This window comes from Phaseolus vulgaris, chromosome 5 (assembly GCF_051622355.1).
Source record: "Phaseolus vulgaris cultivar YP4 chromosome 5, ASM5162235v1, whole genome shotgun sequence".
NCBI classification, from domain to species: Eukaryota; Viridiplantae; Streptophyta; class Magnoliopsida; order Fabales; family Fabaceae; genus Phaseolus; species Phaseolus vulgaris.
The window spans coordinates 4,955,314-4,975,973 of NC_143502.1; the positions used below are offsets into that span (position 1 = coordinate 4,955,314).

A 20,660-nucleotide genomic window follows, 5' to 3' on the forward strand; every position below is an offset into this window, starting at 1 on the left:
AATAAAATTTGATCTGGGTTTGCTATATATTAATATAAAATGAACATGATGATTCCAAAATTGAAATTGATATCCTAGCTTATTTGTAGAGATGGGGCTCACAGGTCTTGATCAAGGTTTCTCATATTGCATCACTCTGCCAACTAAGAACAATGTCACATGTGGTGGTTTTAATTCAATCATTCCAAATATTTTAAACTCTTATTTTGTTTATCATCCAATATAAAATCTTCTCGGATGATAATGATTCCTTGCGCGCAGTACAAAACAAAAAAGAGCGTCGAGTTCTGCACGGACTCATCATTAGACTCAATCATACTATTTTGGCTCAAGGTTATAAATTATTTTTTCTCGACTATAAAAAGTTATTTAGAAACTTTTACTAAAATTTGAAATTCTTCTTGAACTCAGTTTAAGAATTTATTTTCCATAGACAAAAAATTCATACATTAGACTACATACCTTAAATATACCTATTTATCTCATTACAAAAAAAAACTAATTAAAAATAAAAAAATAATTAATTACTATATTAATTAAATTAAATACTATTTTATATATTAAAAAATTATTAGTATTTAAAATAATTTCTATTGTTAATAAAAATATATAAAATAATTTTTAATTTTATATTTAATTAACTTTCAAAATTTTAACTACCAAAATTTAACTACAAAATCATTTTAAATTTTAAAAATTATTAAATAAAATCTTAATAAACTAATTAGATACTAATTTAATTTTTTTTATTAATAATAAAAATTACTTTAAATATTAATAATTTTTTAGTCTATAAAATAATATTTAATTTAATTAATATAATATCTAATTATCTTTTATATATAAAATTAATATTTATTTAATAATTTTCTTCTAATATCAAATATCACACATCCTATTTATTAGTTGCACAGATCCATGATCGTGACAATATTATCCTTAGGTTTGGATAATGAGTCTTTTATCCATTAAGTAATAAGTTTTACAAAATTACACGTAAACTAATGTGTGTACAACCTAAATTTTTTACACTACTAAACGTGAAAATTTGGTATAAAAGGATTCATTCACCTTCTCATATACACACTAGTACAAGTTATTGGTCTTAATAGATCCTCTTAAATAATATTTCAAAGTTTGAGCTTTATCTTTTTAAATATACACACTATCTCTTATTTATCCAAGTTAAATTTTCTACCACATTATTGTTTCTATTGTAGGTTATTGTTATCTCCTTTAACTTGAATTGAATATCCAAGTAGTAAGATTTGTGTCCCTTATTTAAAGTGCATTTTGTTGGAAAGCGATTATCTATGTGTGTGTGCTTAAGGTTTCTTTTGTTATTAATTATTGTTTCCGATGATGATTAATATGTAACAATGTTGTATTGGAAAAAACTAGGAAAGTGGTCCATATTCTAAGATTCTTTCTTCTTCTCTTTTTGTAAATTATTTACGGATGTATCCTCTTCTTCACATTAATTTTCCAATTTTCTTGTCTTTGAACTTAGTTTGTCTGGGTCAGTCACTTTCTTTGGATCCACACGATCACGAAAAAGTTACAAGGTCACGAGAAACTACATTAATAAGTTAGGAAGAAGCACGTATTGGATACGATTGTCATAAATATAAGTGCATGTATAGTTAAAGACAAACTTGAAAGGTAATGTTCAAAGAATGTACACAAGTCATAGACGTTTCTAGGCTCAATCTTCTTCATTTATGCACTAGAATACTAATTTTATGGCCTCTTTTTATGTTTGATTTTGGTAGTTTAATTTTCTTTTGGTTACCCTTTAACCCGTTATCAATATTTTTAGTAGTACATTTTTTATTTAAATTTATTATTGAGGCAATTTTCTTTTATCACCAATTAAAATGAATAATACATGGAATACTTTAGGAATTTTAACTCTTATACAGATTAATATAAATATAAAGTTCTCCTAAAAATCCAAATAACCAAAAGATGCCATAAATTCAGTAGTTCATATTAAGAAATAAACTTTAAGCCTAACTCAACCCCATAAAACCGACTCATAAGGTGAGGTTTGCACCCACTTATATACAATAAAATACTTTAATCTCTAGTCGATGTGGGATCTCCAACACACTCCCCTCACGTCGAGAGTGATAGTTTGTGCATGGGATAACATATTATGGATGGTCTGATAACGGCCCGATAGCGGGTGACCTGATAAGCCCAACAAACATTCGCTAGGATAGGCTTTAAATGACTCTGATACCATATTAAGAAGTGGACTTTAAGCCTAACTCAACCCCATAAAATTGGCTCATGAGGTGAGGTTTGCACTCTCTTATATACAATGAAATACTCTAATCTCTAGTCGATGTGGGATCTCCAACAGTTCACGTGTCTAGAAAATTGAACAAATAAGAGAACAAATGATTTTGGAGTTGTTAACATAAGGTCATCTCCATAAGCACATTAATTCAAGAGTTCAAAGACACCAAGAAAGGAAACAAGCCAGGCACTATGCCAAGTTCAGAATGAACATGTTTTGAACCGCACGCAAATATAAATCTATACTCAGTCTTAAAGCATATGTAGAAAATCTAGATTATGCAGCACAAAAGACCACACCAGGTATTGTTATTCAAGCTTGAGCAATGCAACAAACTTCTTTTGTGTCCACCGAGGTGAATTTATATTTTCTGTTTGCCTTGTGTATAATGCCAACACCCCCCGCCTCCCTCTTTGCCTTCTTTCTCTAGTTGTTATTCCCCCTTTTCATTGATCAATCGTGCCTAGTACTCCCCTAACTCGATCCATCTACCTAACTCGATCCATCTACCAAACTGAATTCTACATCTTCTTCTGCATATTTCTAACATCTACAAAATTCTAGCATCCTCCATCACCCTCTATCTACTTTGCCTTCCTCCATCAGCATTTAGTTCCACAACCCCCCATTTCATCAATAACCACTATGAATTTTGTACTGCCAGATTCCAACATCTAGATGAGCACATTGAATTTGTTCAAAACCAACTCTTTGAATTTCAATGGCAAGGATCCTTGAAAGCTCAAAGTCATTTTCTATTTTTGAAATGCTTTTATATAATCTGTAATACTTAATTAATTCCTTATCATTTTGTTTCCAATTTTGTGTATCCGTTCTCTTTGTCTGTTTGTGAAGACAACTAGGGGGAGAAGTTATTTGTTTGATTTGGTTGTATTGGTAGCTTTAACTCTTCTATTGTTGCTTTGCACCAAACTACCTTGAACACTTTTGAATTTTTTAAGTTTTTCTGCTTTTCTGGTTATGCAAAAACTAGTTTTTTAAGTGTGCTTTCTTAAATCTATTTTACCGTGTTGTTATACTTGTATTGTGTGGTATATAATTCTGTTTTGCAGGAATTCTTAAGTTCAAACTCTACAACACAAACAAACCAAGGATTTTTCTTCATCAAATAGAGAGAGATTGTTGAACAAGGTGTTTTGATGCTTCCAAATCTGCTTTGAAGACTTGAAGAACCTGTTGTTGTTTTTGTATGTGTTGTTTAGTTGTTTTTGAATTGTCAATTCACATCTAATATTGATCCAAACTCACTTGATTGTTTATCTCTTTTGAAAGAAGTGTTTTCTAAAAAGTTGTGTAAATTTTAGTTAGTTGTTTCGAGCTTTCAATCAGTTGAAAAAACTGTTTTTCAAGGTCTTGTGACTACAACAAGTTTTTTATCCAGTTAATTTGTTGAAACAATTGGTTGATTGACACTTAGTGTTTTTCAAAGGTTTTGAAAAAGATTTGCTTTCTTTTGCCTTTTTCTGTAAGGCATAAACAGTCAATTATTTCGATAAAACAAATGGTTGTTTTATGTGAAATCCTTAACAGCAAAATAAATCAATTAGTTGTTTTTCAAATATATCAGTTGTTTTTTTTTAACGGAATTCTGTTATGAATTCCAAACTTCTTTTAAATGTTTCTAACTGCTTTTTGATTAATGATATAACAGTTTTAACCACTTCTTCGAGTCTATATAAAGACTGTTATGTGATCTTTTCAAATGGCTAAGAAAGATAGTTTATTAAAAATGTTTTCAAGAGAAGATCAAAAGCTTTTGGATTATTGCTTGTGTGTGAAGTAGGATATAAGTTTTCTATTCATTTGTACTACTGCTTTGTAAAGCCCATGTGTATTCTATTTCCTTCTTTGAATTCTGTAATTGTGTGTAAGTCAGTTTCATAAAAGGTTTCTGCAAACTGTGGTGTTGCCAAGGAGTGTTGTGTTATTGAGGGGTTAAAGATCAACATTCTTGGTGTGTGTTTTGTAATCTATGATTGATTGCATAATGAATTCTCAGTTGTTAGTTGAGGACTGGATGTAGCTCTTGATTAAGAGTGAACCAATATAAACCTCTCTATGTGAATCTATCTTTCCCTACTCTTATACACGACTTTACATTTTGTTCTTTGGTTTCTAGTATAAACAGTCAGTTGTTTGATAAAATAACTAGTTGATTTTCATAAATATATTTTATCCAGTTGAACAAAAAATCAATTGACTAATTTTACAGAACTTTTCACTCTACTTCCAAGCTTTGCGAAAATCTTGTGAAAACAATTTAGCCCCCTCTTGTTTTGGCCACATATTCTAACAATTTCTACCTTATTTCTCCCCACCTTAATACTTTCCAGTACATTTTTCTCTTGCGCTTGTCTAATCGCACCAATTAGTCCTTCCGCGACCACCATATACAAAAATGGAGCGAGCGAATCGCCTTGTCTTAGTTCTTTCTCAGGTTTGAATTCGAGGGTGGGGCTACCATTCACAAGTATAGATAAGGATGAAGATTCAAGACAAATTTGTTAAGCATTATCATTTGGGTCAGAAACTTAGAAGTACTTTCTAGTCAAATCTAAGGATCTAGATCATAGAAACAAGCATTACAAATAAAAATGAAAATACCAATCCTCAATCAAGAACATAATATTATTTTTAAATATCACCTCAATACATAAGAGTTTGAACATATTACTTTCAATCCCAAAGGGTAGAATTAGCCACTCACGTTGGTTATTACAAGCATGGAGAGCAAGAAAAGAATATCTATGATGTTTCTCCTTAACGGCTACTTCCTCTAGAGTTTTCTAACACCTCTTATTCTCCCAATGAATGTCTAGGGTTGTGCCTCACACCTCATATTTAACCTATTTGAACTTGGGCTAAGTGACTTCTCGCTTGGACATTATTGGCCTCGCTTGGTCAAGTTGCACGAAAAAAGGTCCAACGTCACTTGGAGTGATCTCGCCAGGGCGAGATTGGGCTTGCTTGGGTGAAATCCTTTGGGAGCTTCTGGCTTGGGCGATTTTGGGTGAATGTTGGTGTGTTCCAGCTTTCCCTTTCTAGCTTTGTATATTTGCCCTTTCATCTCCATTCTTTCCTAGAATCCTGAAATTAACAGAAATTCGGGAATAAATCATTCTTATTCAAATTATAATCACAAAATATGTAAAAAAAATTTAAATTAAAAAATTAGGGGTTATATTCTAATTATTTTATCAGTTAATATCCATAAGTGATTGTATTTTCATATGAAATATTACTGAAATCTTACATTTATCACTATTCCAACATTAGATTTGTGAAAAACAAAAAATAACACAAGAAATGGGGATTGAATTGTGTTTTAAAAATTTTGCAATTTTTCGCTTGCATAATTTGTGCAAGCAATATCAGACGATACAAAGATGAACTTTAAGCAGTGTATAAAATGATTTTGCAAGTTTGGTTTTACGTTTTTCCTTCCTTCTTTAGTTAGTTTAAGCAATTATAACATGTAATATAAAAGTTGTAAGGAAAGAGAAGATACTCGGTACTTTTATTTTACTCCGTCTGATCACCCAAGATACGTCTAATTCTTGACCAATTAGTCAAGTTCCATTGACATACTACTATTGCAAAGTACACTTCAGTATTCTTTTCCAAATCATTTATGGCTTAAATAAAATGCGGTGACAAATTTGAAATTAACATGATCATATAAAAAACGATTCAAGATAAAACTATAGTCTATATGGTTATTCATATGAATCATAATCTATAAGCTTGGCATAGACTACGATTTTATAGTCTAAATTTTTGAAATAGGCGACAATTAAGTAAAATCGTCTATGTGTTGCTTATTTTAATCCTGGTCAAAGTACTTCTTAATTACGCGTTCATTTTTGCAATTCCCCTTCTTTGCATCCTCCAGTCCTCTTTGTAAATGAAGGTTGTAAATACATCCACTAATTTAGATGAAATTTAGATATACATATGTTAAGAAAAAAATATTTTAATCCATCATTTTCATGTCTTTAAATATACTTATCAATAATAATATTAATATTAATAATAATAAAAATAATTATAAATTATTATTATTTATTTTAAAATAAATTATTTGAATCTTGGATAGGTTATCTTTCATCAACTTTAACATCAATATTATGGTCTCGAAATATTCTCAACATCTTGTTCACATTATTTGACTCGTTTAATATCGATATTTATAAATTTATGTTATTTTTTCATATGTAGGTAATAAAATTCATAACTTTCAAAAGTTATAGACTCACAAGTAATTTAATTTAATTTTTAGCCAATAAGAATTGAAATCCTAAAAATATTACCATTTGTTTTTTTAATGGGTCAGGACTGAGCGGTTTCAAGATGTCTTGGTATCTAGTACCGATCGACATACTTAAAATGTATTAAGATTAAAGGATGATTAAGAAGATTAAGCAAAATGAACAACTAGGTAACATGTCCTTAATCAGAACCCATATACTAATATCGGTCCAACAGTAATAAGATCCAAATCCAGCACAACTGTATAAATAGGCATAACAACTAAAGTAAAAGGTATGTCATTATTACGCATTTATTGCACCGAATACCTAACACTTACTGGGGCGTTGGAACACCTTTTACAAGTGTCCTCCTAACTGAAAGCCGAAGGCAGGGAACAAAGAATAAAAGAAGGAAGAAAGCGAAGTCAAACTGAAAAAAAAAAAGTTAAGAGAAGAGTTAATTGTTCAATCAGTAAAAAGTTATCTCTCAATCCCTCGAACTGAAAAAAAAAAAAGTTAAGAGAAGAGTTAATTGTTTAATCAGTAAAAAGTTATCTCTCAATCCCTTCTTTACTACAACACTTAATAAACTTGTTGAATAATTATACATAATATATGTGATTAGATCAACCATAACTTTTCTACATTAGTTAAGTAAAAGTTCTCAAATTATTTTTATTAGTTTTTGGTAAAATTCTCATATAACGAAAATTTATTTATTATAGAATAAAGGAAATATTAAGCACTTATTCGTAAAACTGATCTTAAAGTGGTGATGAACAAAATCACTAAATCTAGTAAAATTGATCTAAAAATAAAGAAAAGCAGCGCATAATTAATTAGTAACTCAGACTTTTAACTTTTTTCTTAAAAAAATAAAAACCAACATAAAAAAACTAGTTATTTTTAATTGTACATATAAACTTATTGTTGTTAACAAATATTTATGAATATTAATGAAACTTAATGCATAGTACACAAATTTTAATTTTTCATACGTATTTTAAATGTTAAATTTTTATAAATTTATATTTTATTGAAATTTTAGTTTACAATATAAAATAATAGTCTATATATTTTTAATATTATTTTATGTATTTGTAATGGTTAAATTAATTGCTTTAATATACAAATTTTATCTCGGGTGAGTTTATAAACTCGAAACTAAACTTCTTCAATGAAATGAAACATGGTAAAAAAATCTATCTATTTTAAATAAATCAATAAATAAGGTGTTCACCCAAATGAATAAGAAAATAGATAAATAAATGAAAAAAAATTCCTAAACAATGGGAAGGCATCCAAATAAGGCATTCTTGAGTGTTCCCCGTCGCCTCATCGGCCGGACCAGTTCCCAGCAACCCTCTCCGCCGTCTTCCTTCGCCGTAAACCTCGGCGGCGGAGGTGGCATATCTCGCCGGTCCTGCCTCCTCTTCATGTCACTTAAATCCATTTGCAAGGGAAATTTCACCGCCCCAAATACTCCGTTATACCGTCGCTGGAAACTCTCACTCCTCCGACACCGGATCTCCCTCCCGGACGGCGACCGGAGCCACGCCACAAAGCCATTGGTCCGACCCAAAGACTCGGACATCAACAGAACCCGGGTCTCGCTTTCGGATCGGCGCGTTATGACTTTGCCGCAGAAAACGACGTCGTCTGGGGAGGCTCTTGAAACGGAAGCCGTTGTGGGAAACTCGAACTCAGAATGTTCCATAACGGAAACAGTTAGTATTTGAACACTGATTTTCTGAGAGAAAGAATGTTGTAGAATAACTGAAGTGTAACACAGAGAAACATATATATAGTTGAACTAAAAAGAGAAAAGAAAAAAACAACAACAACACTGGTGTATCTTTTAACGTTAATGTTACGAGATTTGTTTCTAGAATGCGTATATAGAGATCGAAAGTAATTGACGGAGTCATGGGAGTGGAAACTTTTGTTTGTATTATATGTTTCCTTCACAACTGGGAAATTCTACAAAACTTCATCTTACACCTCATTTCATGACTTTGTACCCTAAGCCAAAGATACGTTATTTTAATTAAACAGTCAACATTAAAACGAACATGTTTCAAGTAAAATAAGGTTTAATTTGTTTACTAAGATCTTAAATTTAAATTTATATAAAAAGTAATTAATGGAAGGAGAATTTTCGTTTCATCTCTCTTGATAATTTCATTCAAGCATTTGTTTTGCTGGTAATTTATTTTTTATTGATGATTGTAAAACATCTCGTCATTTTAATTTTAGCATGGTTGGTTGGGATTATTTTTATATAAATAATAGCCAATTTAAAAATAAAAAATTATATCAATTTAATTGTTTTCTAGAGATTAACTATGCACTTTTTTTTAGTTTTAAGAAACTTAAAAGAAAAGGCGGAAACCCAACAAGCTAATGTTTAAATTCTTAAAAGTAGCAATAATGTTATAATAATATGATGGGTTTGTGCTTAATATTAATTATATAGCATTTAAGATCACCAATAAAAATTAAATTAAATGTATCCTTAACGACCTTGTAATTTTTAAATTATCAATTGATAAATATTGGTTTTTTTAATCGTTTTTGGGTTTAAGGTTACTAGAAGTTTTGACTAGTTTGTGTCTGGTTTCCATTTTTACTCATATGTTATTGAGTGGGTAGAGATTTGGTGGTGGTTATCATGATTTGGTGTGAAACGTTGTTCTATTTTATTGTTCTTGACGCGCAGCAATGAGGAGAAAATTAAGTGGCCATTTTGGGGATCTTTGATGGGAAGGGAAGGTTGACTTGAACCTGACTTTGGTTCATTAAAAATTGTAGGAATTTGTGCTTAAACCACAACATCTTCTGTTTCATTGTGTGTGTGATAAAATGGAACACTATAGATCAGTTTCATGATGGATAATGGATTTGTAGTGTTACAGATGACAAAAACGCGTGTTTGGTTCAACTATTCTAGAATTTTTCATTTCAATTAGACATAAAATTTTGGTAATTGTTTTCTATAAATTAACGTGCTGAGACGTTAGAGGTTGACATGTATATATATTTTAGTTATGTTTTTCTTTTTGAAAAGAGTTTAGAGAAGCTTCTTTTGATGATGATGCTGGAAAAATATGATATTGAAAATGTATTGTTTATTGTAGTTTTACATGTGTGTGTGAGTAACAAATAAGGTAAATCATAACTGTTTCATTTTAGTATCCAAGAATAATCATAAAACTTGTTTTGGAAAATATTTTTTTAGATGCATTCCCACATAAACAATGGTTTCTTAGAATTTTCATCTAGTCAAATAAAAAACATCTACTGAAAACAATTATCAAAAAGAGAAAAATAAGGCAGGAAAAACTAAATAATTTGTAAAATAATTATTTCAACAGTGCAGTATAGGATAACAATCTAACTTCCTGAAATTCATGATAAAGAACAATTGTGGTGATTGTCGAGTTCTGAAGCAAGTGTTGGTTTTTTTTTCTATAGGCAATGACAATTAAATATAAAATGCGAACTACTTTAGAGTAGTTCAACCCGTATACATAAAAACAATAGCAATAAAACAATAACCGGATACTAGCTCAAAATCCAACCTAACACCCCTTATTGCTAACATATAAGAAAACCTAACATTACATCAAACGAACAGCCCCATGCATTCCAAAGGTTCCAAACACCAACTGGAAAAGGGAAACGAAGCAGAACGAGATTTTGCAGAAATCCAAGACCAAACCTTAGCTTGCATCAAAGCGCACACTTCAGACGCGTCAGCCACCCCCTGTTGAAAATTATAAAATTCATGTGGTTCCAAATTTCTCCCACCATCTCAACCTAGATAGATCTCCACACATCATTAATCATCTCAGAAGACTGACTCATCCTGAACTGAACAAAGTTTGACAAAGGATCTCTGTGGTACACAAATGACACACCCAACCTCTTAAAGCACAAGCACCAAACCCGCCACGCAAAACTACACTCGAAAAACAAGTGACGGTAGTGCTCTTCCTCCTTCCCACACAAGCAGCACAGAGAGTTATCCACCACCACCCCACGCCTTACCAAATTGGCCCTAATAGCAATCTTATTCTCCAACACCCTCCAAGCACTAAGTAAGGTAGAGGGTGCAACTTTACAACTCCATAACTTACCGAAAACCGGAGAGGAATCCGCTTCACAATCTCTCCTTACAAGAGAGTAAGCAGAGCTGACAGAGAAAATGAGACCCTCACCTTTCCACACCCACCTATCCTCCTCTCCCGAAATCATCCTAACCATAAGTAAAGCTTGACGCAGTTGTTCCACCAAAAGCTTCTCCCAGACGAACAAAGGTCTACGCCAAGCAAGACGTCAAACCCACACGCCAACTGACCATGACCCAAGATCAACCACCTTTGCACCTTTAACCAAACACAAAGAAAACAATCTCGGGAATACTTTCTTCAACACATCGCTCCCAAGCCAACTGTCCTCCCAAAAATAAACATTCTTACCATTACCAACTTTCCACTCGACCCTATCTTCAAAGTTTCTACCCCACCCCTCCGAAGCCCACACCTCTTTTAGATCTTTCCACCAGAGAGAGCTCTTACGACTTTTTTCATCCTCTCTCAAACTTCTCCAGCTGCCATATTTAGACACGAGAATCTCCTTCCATAAACTATTATGTTTACTTCCATCCTCTTTGAAGCAAGTGTCGTACTATTATGTTTACTTCTTCATCAGATATTTTGTGCGGATTCACCATTATAATCTTCAAGAACTTCAATCTAACAAAGAATGAAGATTGAATTTCCATTGTAACAAGATTTGGTAGATCCTTTCACGAGGAGTAGAAAGATAGAGTGGTGATATGTTTCCATAGGCTCTTCAATCGTTTAGACAAGACACAAGTTCGAACCACATCTCTTGAGTTTACGAAATCCATTATGTGGAGCACAACACTATTCGAAAAGTCACTCAGTCAGTCTGTCTCCTCTTCCTTGCCTCTTATGTATCTTCTTCCTTAGTTTGCGAAAATTGCTTGATTAATGAAGCTAAAACAAATACTTCACATGTAAAACAATCAAACTTATGATCTTTCATCTAATATGTCATGTATCACAACATATAAACAACATAAGACAATCGCTCATGGGACACCTCATCAGCAATAACATGACCGGAGACCGTCGTAAAGAGACCGGAGAGGGCAGCAGATCTCACTTACTAGTGAGGAATGATGGTAATGGTTCCCAGCACAGAAGAGTCTATAGGAGTAATAGTTCCACTACGTTCTTTTTCTCTAATTTTCCAGATGATTACGGAGAAAAGGACATGCTCAAAACCTTTCAAAGGTGGGCAAGGGTGACAGATGTCTTCATCTCCCGTAGGTTGAATAAGTGGGGAAGAAGATTTGACTTCGTGAGTTTATTCGATGTGAAGAACGTGGCAAAGATGGAAAAGGAGCTTGACCAGATTTACATAGTAAACATGAAACTCTATGTTAATATTCCGAAGTATCGTCGTCATCAAGTGGAGGTCCCTAGGGTAGAGTCAAAGGACGACAGGAAAATGATCATGGTGAGGCCAACGATGGGCAAGAACAAGATGGAAGATGTTGACGAAAACAAGACTACAAAAAGGAAGGAAGGCTGGGAGGAAAGGAGGGGGTTGAAACCGTTCGTTGATGTTGTTAGAGGTCATACATCTTTGGAGTGGAAGGGACCAGTCTTTAAAACTCACAAACAGGTTTTGCCATGGATGGAGAAAAGCCTGGTTGGAAAATATAATGAAGATATGGACTTTGAACAGCTGGGTGAAGAATTTGTTCGAGGGGGTATGAATATAGTAAGAGTGAGATCGTTGGGGGACAACTTAGCTTTGTTAATACCTAGAGAGGGAGAGAATATGGAGGAGCTGGTGCATCTTAACAGAGAGTGGTTCGATAGTGTCTTTATCAGTATTATGCCTTGGTCAGCAGCTCAAATCGTCAACCACAGGGTCGTTTGGGTGAGATGCTTTGGGTTACCGATCTCACTTTGGAATCAAGAATGCTTTGCGAAGGTGATTGGCGAATCGGCTTCTTCTCTGATTGTTATTGATGATACCACACTACTATGGGAAAACTTGGAGTTCGCTCGATTGAAAGTTCGCGTTGAGAACAGTCGCTTTGTCAAGGTGGCAAAGAAGATGAGGATCAATAATCAAATCCTTAGTATTTCTATTGAAGAGGAGTGTCCCAAGGCATCGGTAGGAAAATGCAATGGTTACCACTGTAACTTTGAGTCTTCTGACAGCATTACCTCTATAGAATCCTATGTTGAGGAATCCGCGCTTTCCGTGAAGAGTGGAGAGGAGGAGTGCAACCGTGAACCTGGGGTAGAACGGCGACCAACAGGAGAGGCGGTCGGAGGAGGGGAGGAGGATGGAAGAGATGACCAAAAGTCAAAGGCCTTTTTTGAGGTACATTCTGCACGCAGTAGAGAGTGTCAGAAGGGAGGAGAATTTTCTTTCACGAAGGGAGTAATACAGAATCAGAACCCTCTTTTGGAACCTGCTTTTGACAACATTTATGACCAACTTTGTGGTTATCCCTTTTTAGAAACTGCGAACTTGATGAGCTGGCAAGAATAGTTGTGGATATTGAATGCCTGAATACCCAAAATACAATCAATGGGGGTTTGGGCCAAGTTAGAAATTTGGAGGCCCAATCCGTGGAGATTCAGACGGGTGCAGGTGCGAGTGGATCCGGGTCTGGGCCATCTCAGTCGAGCATTGGGTTAGACAATGATCACAGGTTTGTTCGAGGTGCAATAGGAGGCCCGTTAGGAGGAAGTGCGACGAAGCAGTCTCAGGAGGAGTGGTCCTCAGCATATTCGAACAAGGAAAACAATGCCAGCCGTACAATAGCCCTAGAGTGGGGCGGAGACGAAGACCGTGGAATAGGAAGAGATGCCCAAAGGCTGTCACCAACACGAAGCAACCGTAGAAGCGAAAGGCCTTGGGGATATCTGCACAAAGAGTGGGCTCCCTCTACGCGCAGGAATTGAAGAGGGGGGGCAGTCCGTAGGAAACGCTCAACGCCAAAGGAAGACTAAAGGATTAATGGAATTGGCAACTCTGAACACTCACCCACGTCGCTCGGTAAGGATAAGATCCAAGGCAGCCCGTGTTGGGAATCTGCATCAAACCTCTCGAGGTATGTCCTCTGTCTCCCTTTCGGATGGGGATATCGATAATTGTAACTCAAGAGTTCGAGATATGGTTTCACCAGCGGATCCGTCTAAGTTGTGGGAGATTAGTAGAAGAGTAGGGATTTTTTACAGAGGGGATGATCAGGAGGTCGAAAAAGAATACGTGTGTATGGAAGCTAGAGACGTGGAGTTTTTGAAGAATGTTGAGGAAGGGAACAAGGATGGTTTATTATGATTATAGTTGATATAAATATAAGAGGGCTGGGGGGAGGAACCAAGGCTAGGTATATGAGGCAGATTATAGGATGTGAGGGAGCTGATTTTGTGTGTTTGCAAGAATCAAAAGCTAAAGAGTTATCAGATGCTAGATGTTTTTCTTTATGGGGAGTTAATACAGTTGGTTGGATTCATAATAAAGGGGATGAAGGGAGTGGAAGTTTGCTGTCTATGTGGCACAAAGACTTTTTTTCTTATGAAAACCACCTGATGGGCAAAGGCTTTATTGCAGTTTTTGGTTAACATCTTAAATCTTCTTCTAGGTGTGTGGTGGTTAATGTTTACTCTCCGTGTAACCTGAGTGGTAAGAAGGCTCTTTGGGAGGAACTCTCTAAGGTGAAGGAGGCATCCCAAGGATACGTTTGGTGCTTATGTGGTGACTTTAATGCTGTAAGAAGTAGAAGCGAAAGGAAAGGAGTTAGGGGTAGGGTTGAACAATCAAGTGAAATCAGGGGATTTAATAGCTTTATTGAATCTTTCTCCCTGATAGAGTTACCTTTGGTTGGCAAGACTTTTACGTGGTTCAAACCCGATGGAACAGCCAAAAGCAGAATTGATAGAGTCTTTGCTACTGAAGATTGGTTACAAATATGGCCGATGAGCAAACAATACGTTCTAAGGGAAGTGTTTGATCATTGTGCACTGGTGAAGTCCGTGGAGAAGGACTGGGGACCCAAACCATTCAGATCTGTTGATGCTTGGTTCTTTGATAAAGATTTTCTTAAGATGGTGAAAGCTCGATGGCAGTCTTATACAGTACAGGGGAACGCTTTCTTAGTTCTTAAAGAAAAACTGAAATGCCTCAAGTCTGACCTGAAGACATGGAATAAGGAGGTATTCGGTAATCTTGATAATACCAAGCGGAGGATTTTACAGGAGTTGGAGGATCTTGATAGCCAAGACCGTAATGGGGACTTGGGGGAAAGAGATAGACTGAAAAGAATGGAGTTGGCAAGCTGTCTCGCAGAGAATGACAAGAGAATCGAATCCCTCATATGTCAGAAGGCTAGAGCTAGCTAGTTTAAGAATGGAGACTCTTGCACTAGATTTTTCCATTCGTCACTGAGGTGGCGGAGGTTGAAGAATGAAGTGAAAGGTGTTCAGGTAGGGAGCCAATGGTCTGAGGAACCGTCAACAGTGTGAACAGAGGCCAAGAAGTTGTTTGAATCTAGATTCTGTGCTACGAATGATCTAGGGGTAAGGTTGGATGGTGTTGAGTTGCAGTCTTTATCAGCCATGGAGAATGAGACCCTTGTAGCCATGTTCTCCGAGGAAGAGATAAAGAAGGTAGTGTGGTAGTGTGAGGGTTCAAAGAGCCCTGGTCCTGATGGGTTTAACTTCAACTTCATTAGGAAGAGCTGGGAGTTTATCAAAGAGATAGTAGCATCTATGGCCCTGTTTCATGCGACGGGGTCGATCCCGAAAGGCTGCAATGCTTCGTTCATTGCACTTATCCCTAAGAATAAGGATCCTTCTAAGCTAGAACAGTACAGACCCATCTCACTAGTAGGAGCCTTATACAAAATCATTTTAAAGGTTTTGGCCAATAGAATGAAGAAGGTGATGCCAGCAATTATAGACGACAATCAATCTGTCTTCCTAAAGGGTAGAGGGATCCTGGACAGTGTGCTGACGGCTAATGAAGTTCTGGAGGAACTAAGGATAAGGAGAAGAAGTGGGCTCTGTCTGAAGGTGGATTTTGAGAAAGCTTATGATTCGGTCAGATGGGAATTTTTATATGACATGTTGAGCAGGATGGGGTTTCATAGCTTGTGGATCTCCTGGATTAAAGGGTGTATGGATTCTGCTACGGTGTCCTTGTTGGTTAATGGGAGTCCTACGGAGGAGTTCAAACCTACTAGGGGGTTGAGGCAGGGTGATCCCCTGGCACTGTTTCTTTTTCTGATTGTTGCGGAAGGCCTTGCAGGGATAGTAAGAGAAGCTCTAAAGGTCAAGATGTTGACGGGTCTCAAGATAGGACGCAAAGAGGAGGAAGTTTGCATTCTCCAATTCACGAATGACACCTTATTTTTCTGTGAAGATAATATAAGTAATGTGATAACTCTGAAAGCCATCCCAAGGGGCTTTGAGCTTGCTTCAGGTCTGAAGATTGATTTCCACAAGTCTAAACTGGCTGGCATTAACATACAAAGTAATACTGTAACTTGTTTCACCAAGATCTTGAACTGTACTCAGATGGGAATACCTTTTAAGTATCTGGGTATTGAGGTGGGAGGGAACCCAAGGAAGAAACAGTTCTGGGAACCTGTTCTCAATAAGCTTAAAGCACGGCTCAGCATTTAGAAAGGGAGGTTCTTATCTCTAGCAGGGAGAAGCTGCCTGATTAACTCTGTTTTAACAGCTGTACCTTTGTATTATCTCTCGTTGTTCAGGGCTCCGGAGTCGGTATGTACAAGGATAGTCAAAATCCAAAGCAGATTTTTGTGGGGTTGGGGGAAGGTCAACAAACCAATATCATGGGTAAGTTGGAAAGACGTTTGCAAACCAAATAAGGACGGAGGATTGGGTTGCAGGGATATTCGGAAGTTCAATCAAGCTTTGATTTCCAAATGGAAATGGCGTTGTATATCACCGGAGAAAGGTAGGTGGAAGGAGGTGTTGGGGTCAAAGTATGATCTGGTTTGTGATAACGGTTGTACAACTGCCAAAGACCAATCTTGGTGGTGGAGAGATCTAAACAAAACATGCAAAGAGGGTGTAGGTAGTGGGTGGTTCCAAGAAGAATTACGATGGGAACTCGGATGTGGAGACAAAGCAAAATTCTGGGAGGAGGTGTGGGTTGGAAGTGAGAACCTTAAAACCATGTTCCCACGTCTGTACTCTCTTTCCCTACACCAAGGCCAAACTATAGGCGAAGTTGGAATGTGGTGTAATTCAGAGTGGACGTGGACATTGAGGTGGAGGCGTATCAGATTTGAGTGGGAGTCCCAATTGGAAGCTGATCTTAACTTACTCCTCTCCAGAGTCACACTAAAGAAGAATATGGAGGACATACAGGTGTGGGGGAAGGAGGATTCTGGAATGTTTTCTGTAAGCGCTGCCTACGAATGCCTAACCAAGCATAGTGCAGATCCGCAATCCGAAGTGTATAACTTTTTATGGAAAACAAAGGCCTTTCCGAACGTGTTAATGACAGCGTGGAGGGTGTTGAGGGGGAGAATGCCCACGAGACAATGTTTGAGCAGAAGAGGGGTGCTGATGAACTCAATGTTATGCCCTATGTGCCAGCTAAAGGAGGAATCCTGCCAGCACATTTTTCTACTTTGCAAATATGCCCAACGGGTATGGTCAGAATGCTTTAAGTGGGTAGGTACATCTACAGTCCAACACAACGACCTTAAGATGCATTTTCTGAACTTTTATTTGTTCCAAGCCACAAATAAACAAAATCAGATTTGGAAAGGTGTTTGGGTGAACGTGATCAGATGCATTTGGGACCAACGGAATTTAATCGTATTCCAGCAAGGGGTAGTAGATGCGAATGAGATTTTTCAGAAAGCCCAGCTCAAATCTTGGCTCTGGCTGAAGCACAAGACGCATTCTTTTAACTACTCATTTTTTGATTGGGTCCTCAACCCAGTCATCTGTCTTAGAAGTGTTAAGTAACAAGCAGGCTGTTGTGTTCATCCCATGGATGATGCAGAGGCAGAAGTATGGTTTAATGCATAGTAACCTTGCTTTATTGAGAAGTTTGATCTTGGTAATGTTTCGTGTGAATGGCTGAACTCTGTTGATTGCTAGGATTGAGCTTAGAAGCAAGGTTGGGCTGGTACTGTGTGACGCAAATGAAGTCAGGTCCTACGGTGTAGGAGTGGGAGCTGCTATTATTTATGCCCACTGGCTATCAAGAGGGAGGAAGGACCAGGGACGTGCTTATGATGGAGTGGTTGGTTGAAGGAGCTTGCGTCATTTACAAATTTGGAGGATGCTGTTATTGAATGAAGAACAAATGGTCATGATGATGTGGTTCTGAATGATAGAGAATCAAACGAGAATGGTGTCGACAACTTGGTGGAGCCATATCACGGAGGGGCTGCTGTGCAAAAGCACAGATGGTTAATCCTAAAGCAGCTTAGTAATGCCAGGATACACTTTGTAGCAGGGTCTCCTTGTTGTAGCAGTAGCTTGTTTTTGCATTTTGCAGATAGAAGATTTATATCTTCAATATGTTTGTGTAAAAGGGTTGGGATACCCCTTTGTATCCCCTTTAATTAAATTCTATTCTTTGCTGATAAAAAAAAATAAAAATTTAATATGTCATGTGAGATGCACTTTGCTTAAAGATTAGATTGTAATTCTTTCGTCTGAACAAGATCTTGATGCATATTTGACCTTAAAAAGTTTATGAAGACAATAAGACTTAAAGAAATATATTTTTTAACAAATGTTTTTCAACATTGTTTCATATAATGAAACAACATATTTTTCTCTTGAAAACATCTTAGAAAGAAAGATCAAAAACATGTTTGAATGTTAAATTTGTTCTTAACTTTTTAGTTTGAAAATGTGATGTAAGATGTATATTTTTACACCATAACTCAAACTGCAAAGAAAGTTGCATCAGCCAAGATTCGAACCCAAGTCCTTCCAGTAATCAAAGAAGGGTTAACCACTGGACCAGAGAAGTTCTTTGGTCATATTATCATTTTTATTTCACTTATAATTATTAACATAATTTATACATATTAATATTATATTAACATTATTAATATTATTATTATAATTAATATTATATTCATATTATTAATATTATTAATATTTATTAATATTATTCATATTATTAATATTATTCATATTATTAATATTTATTAATATTATTACTATTATTATTGTTAATATTCTTATTAATATTATTATAAATATTATTATAAATATTATTATTAATATTATTAATATTATTATAAATATTATTATTATTATTAATATTATTATAAATATTATTATTAATATTATTATAAATATTTTTATAAATATTTTTATAAATATTTTTATTAATATTACTATAAATATTATTATAAATATTATTATTAATATTATTATAAATATTATTATTATTATTATTATAAATATTATTATAAATATTATTATTAATATTATTATAATGAATAGTTTCCAGTGTCGGATTCTTCAAAATTTGATACTGCAAATGTAACCAAAAAATAAATTATGATGATGTATATATTTGATAAGTTAATGTCACTTTACAAACAACTTATTTTTACTTATTGAAATTCATAAAAACAATCGTTAAGAATTGAATAATAATTTCAATTAATGAAGTGCCTTCTAACTTCAATTAATAAATCAACCTCTAAGACCTAAGTTCAAAGCATATTTAAATATATATACCAGTTTAGGCTAAACTCACTAAAAAATTTAATTATATCTATTTATTAAGAATTGAGAAAATATAAAATATAAAATATTTTATTGATGTTTTACAATAAACTTTTGACACTTAAAAAAAAATTAAAAAACTCTATTATTTTGATGAGATTTTAGAATAAATATTTAGAATTTAACTTTGTTATTTTATGGAGGTTTTAAAATAAACCTTTGTAAATTAACAAAGGTTAAAAAAACCTTCGTTATTTTGTGGAGGTTTTAAAATAAACCTTTGGAAATTAACGAAGGTTAAAAAAACCTTCGTTATTTTGCGGAGGTTTTAAAATAAACCTTTGGAAATTAATAAAGGTTAAAAAAACCTCTGTTATTTTACTGAGGTTTTAGAATAAACCTTTGGAATTTAGCTAAGATTAAAAAACCTCCGTTATTTTGTTGAGGTTTTAGAAAAAACCTCCATTAATTAAATCAATTCCTAAGGTTATATTAACCTCCACTAAATAACCTCTATTAAAACCTTTTTTTCTGTAGATAACTCTTCTTTCTTTTTTGTGATAATTTTTATTTTATTTTTAAAAACTTTTCTATTTAAGTACCCATTTTATTGTCTGTCATTTCATCATCTTCTTAAGGTAACTAAGTTTGTCCTCTCCATTCGTTTTTATTTATATCATTGCTTTAAAAAATGAATAAAAATAGTTCAATTGGTCTGAGTGAGAATTGTTCTAATAATTTTAAAATCCTAGCTTATATGGGAACTATTATGCATTAGACAAACCAATCTAAAACTGATAAAAAAAATTGGGGAAAATAATTCTCTCAACACCTCAATACCATATATATATATATATATATATATATATATATATATATATATAATTCTAATAATATATTTATAATTATGATGGTGCATATAATGTTTCCTTCTTCATTCTAAAATAGTGGTGGTTGTTTGTGGTGGTTATCGATAAACATGATTGAGATAAACTTTGTGGTGCTTTTATGGATGGTGATTTTATTTTGATTTGTTAATTTTTTTTTATCCTTTTGAAAATCACAAAATCTAAGAAAAAAAATCAATAATGTAAAAAAAATTGAGAAACATGGAATACAACGAATCTTTTAGTCAACTCTTTCACACACTCTTAAATGATAGATTATTTACTTAAACATTGCAGTGAAAAGATAATAAAAATGATTTTAAGGGTACAACTGAGACTATTTAAAAAAATTTAAAATGTTCATAATTTAATTTAAAGGTAGAAGAGATACGGAGGTAGG

General features: G+C 34.4%; 2 protein-coding genes across 2 annotated transcripts; one reads left to right on the plus strand and one right to left on the minus strand.

Moving 5' to 3' along the window:
* Positions 1-10,395: 10,395 nt before the first annotated feature.
* On the minus strand, positions 10,396-10,833 carry LOC137836161 (uncharacterized). The gene has a single exon (XM_068645018.2). It carries the CDS (start codon positions 10,831-10,833, stop codon positions 10,396-10,398), a length of 438 nt encoding a protein of 145 aa, XP_068501119.2.
* A 2,817-nt stretch (positions 10,834-13,650) lies between these two features.
* LOC137836162 (uncharacterized) lies at positions 13,651-18,112 on the plus strand. Its single transcript, XM_068645019.2, has 10 exons — positions 13,651-13,963; positions 14,077-14,182; positions 14,279-15,012; positions 15,211-15,310; positions 15,368-16,270; positions 16,409-17,122; positions 17,173-17,323; positions 17,617-17,687; positions 17,778-17,922; positions 18,017-18,112. The coding sequence occupies exons 1-10, from the start codon at positions 13,651-13,653 to the stop codon at positions 18,110-18,112; spliced, it is 3,333 nt and encodes a 1,110-aa protein (XP_068501120.2).
* Positions 18,113-20,660: the final 2,548 nt, after the last annotated feature.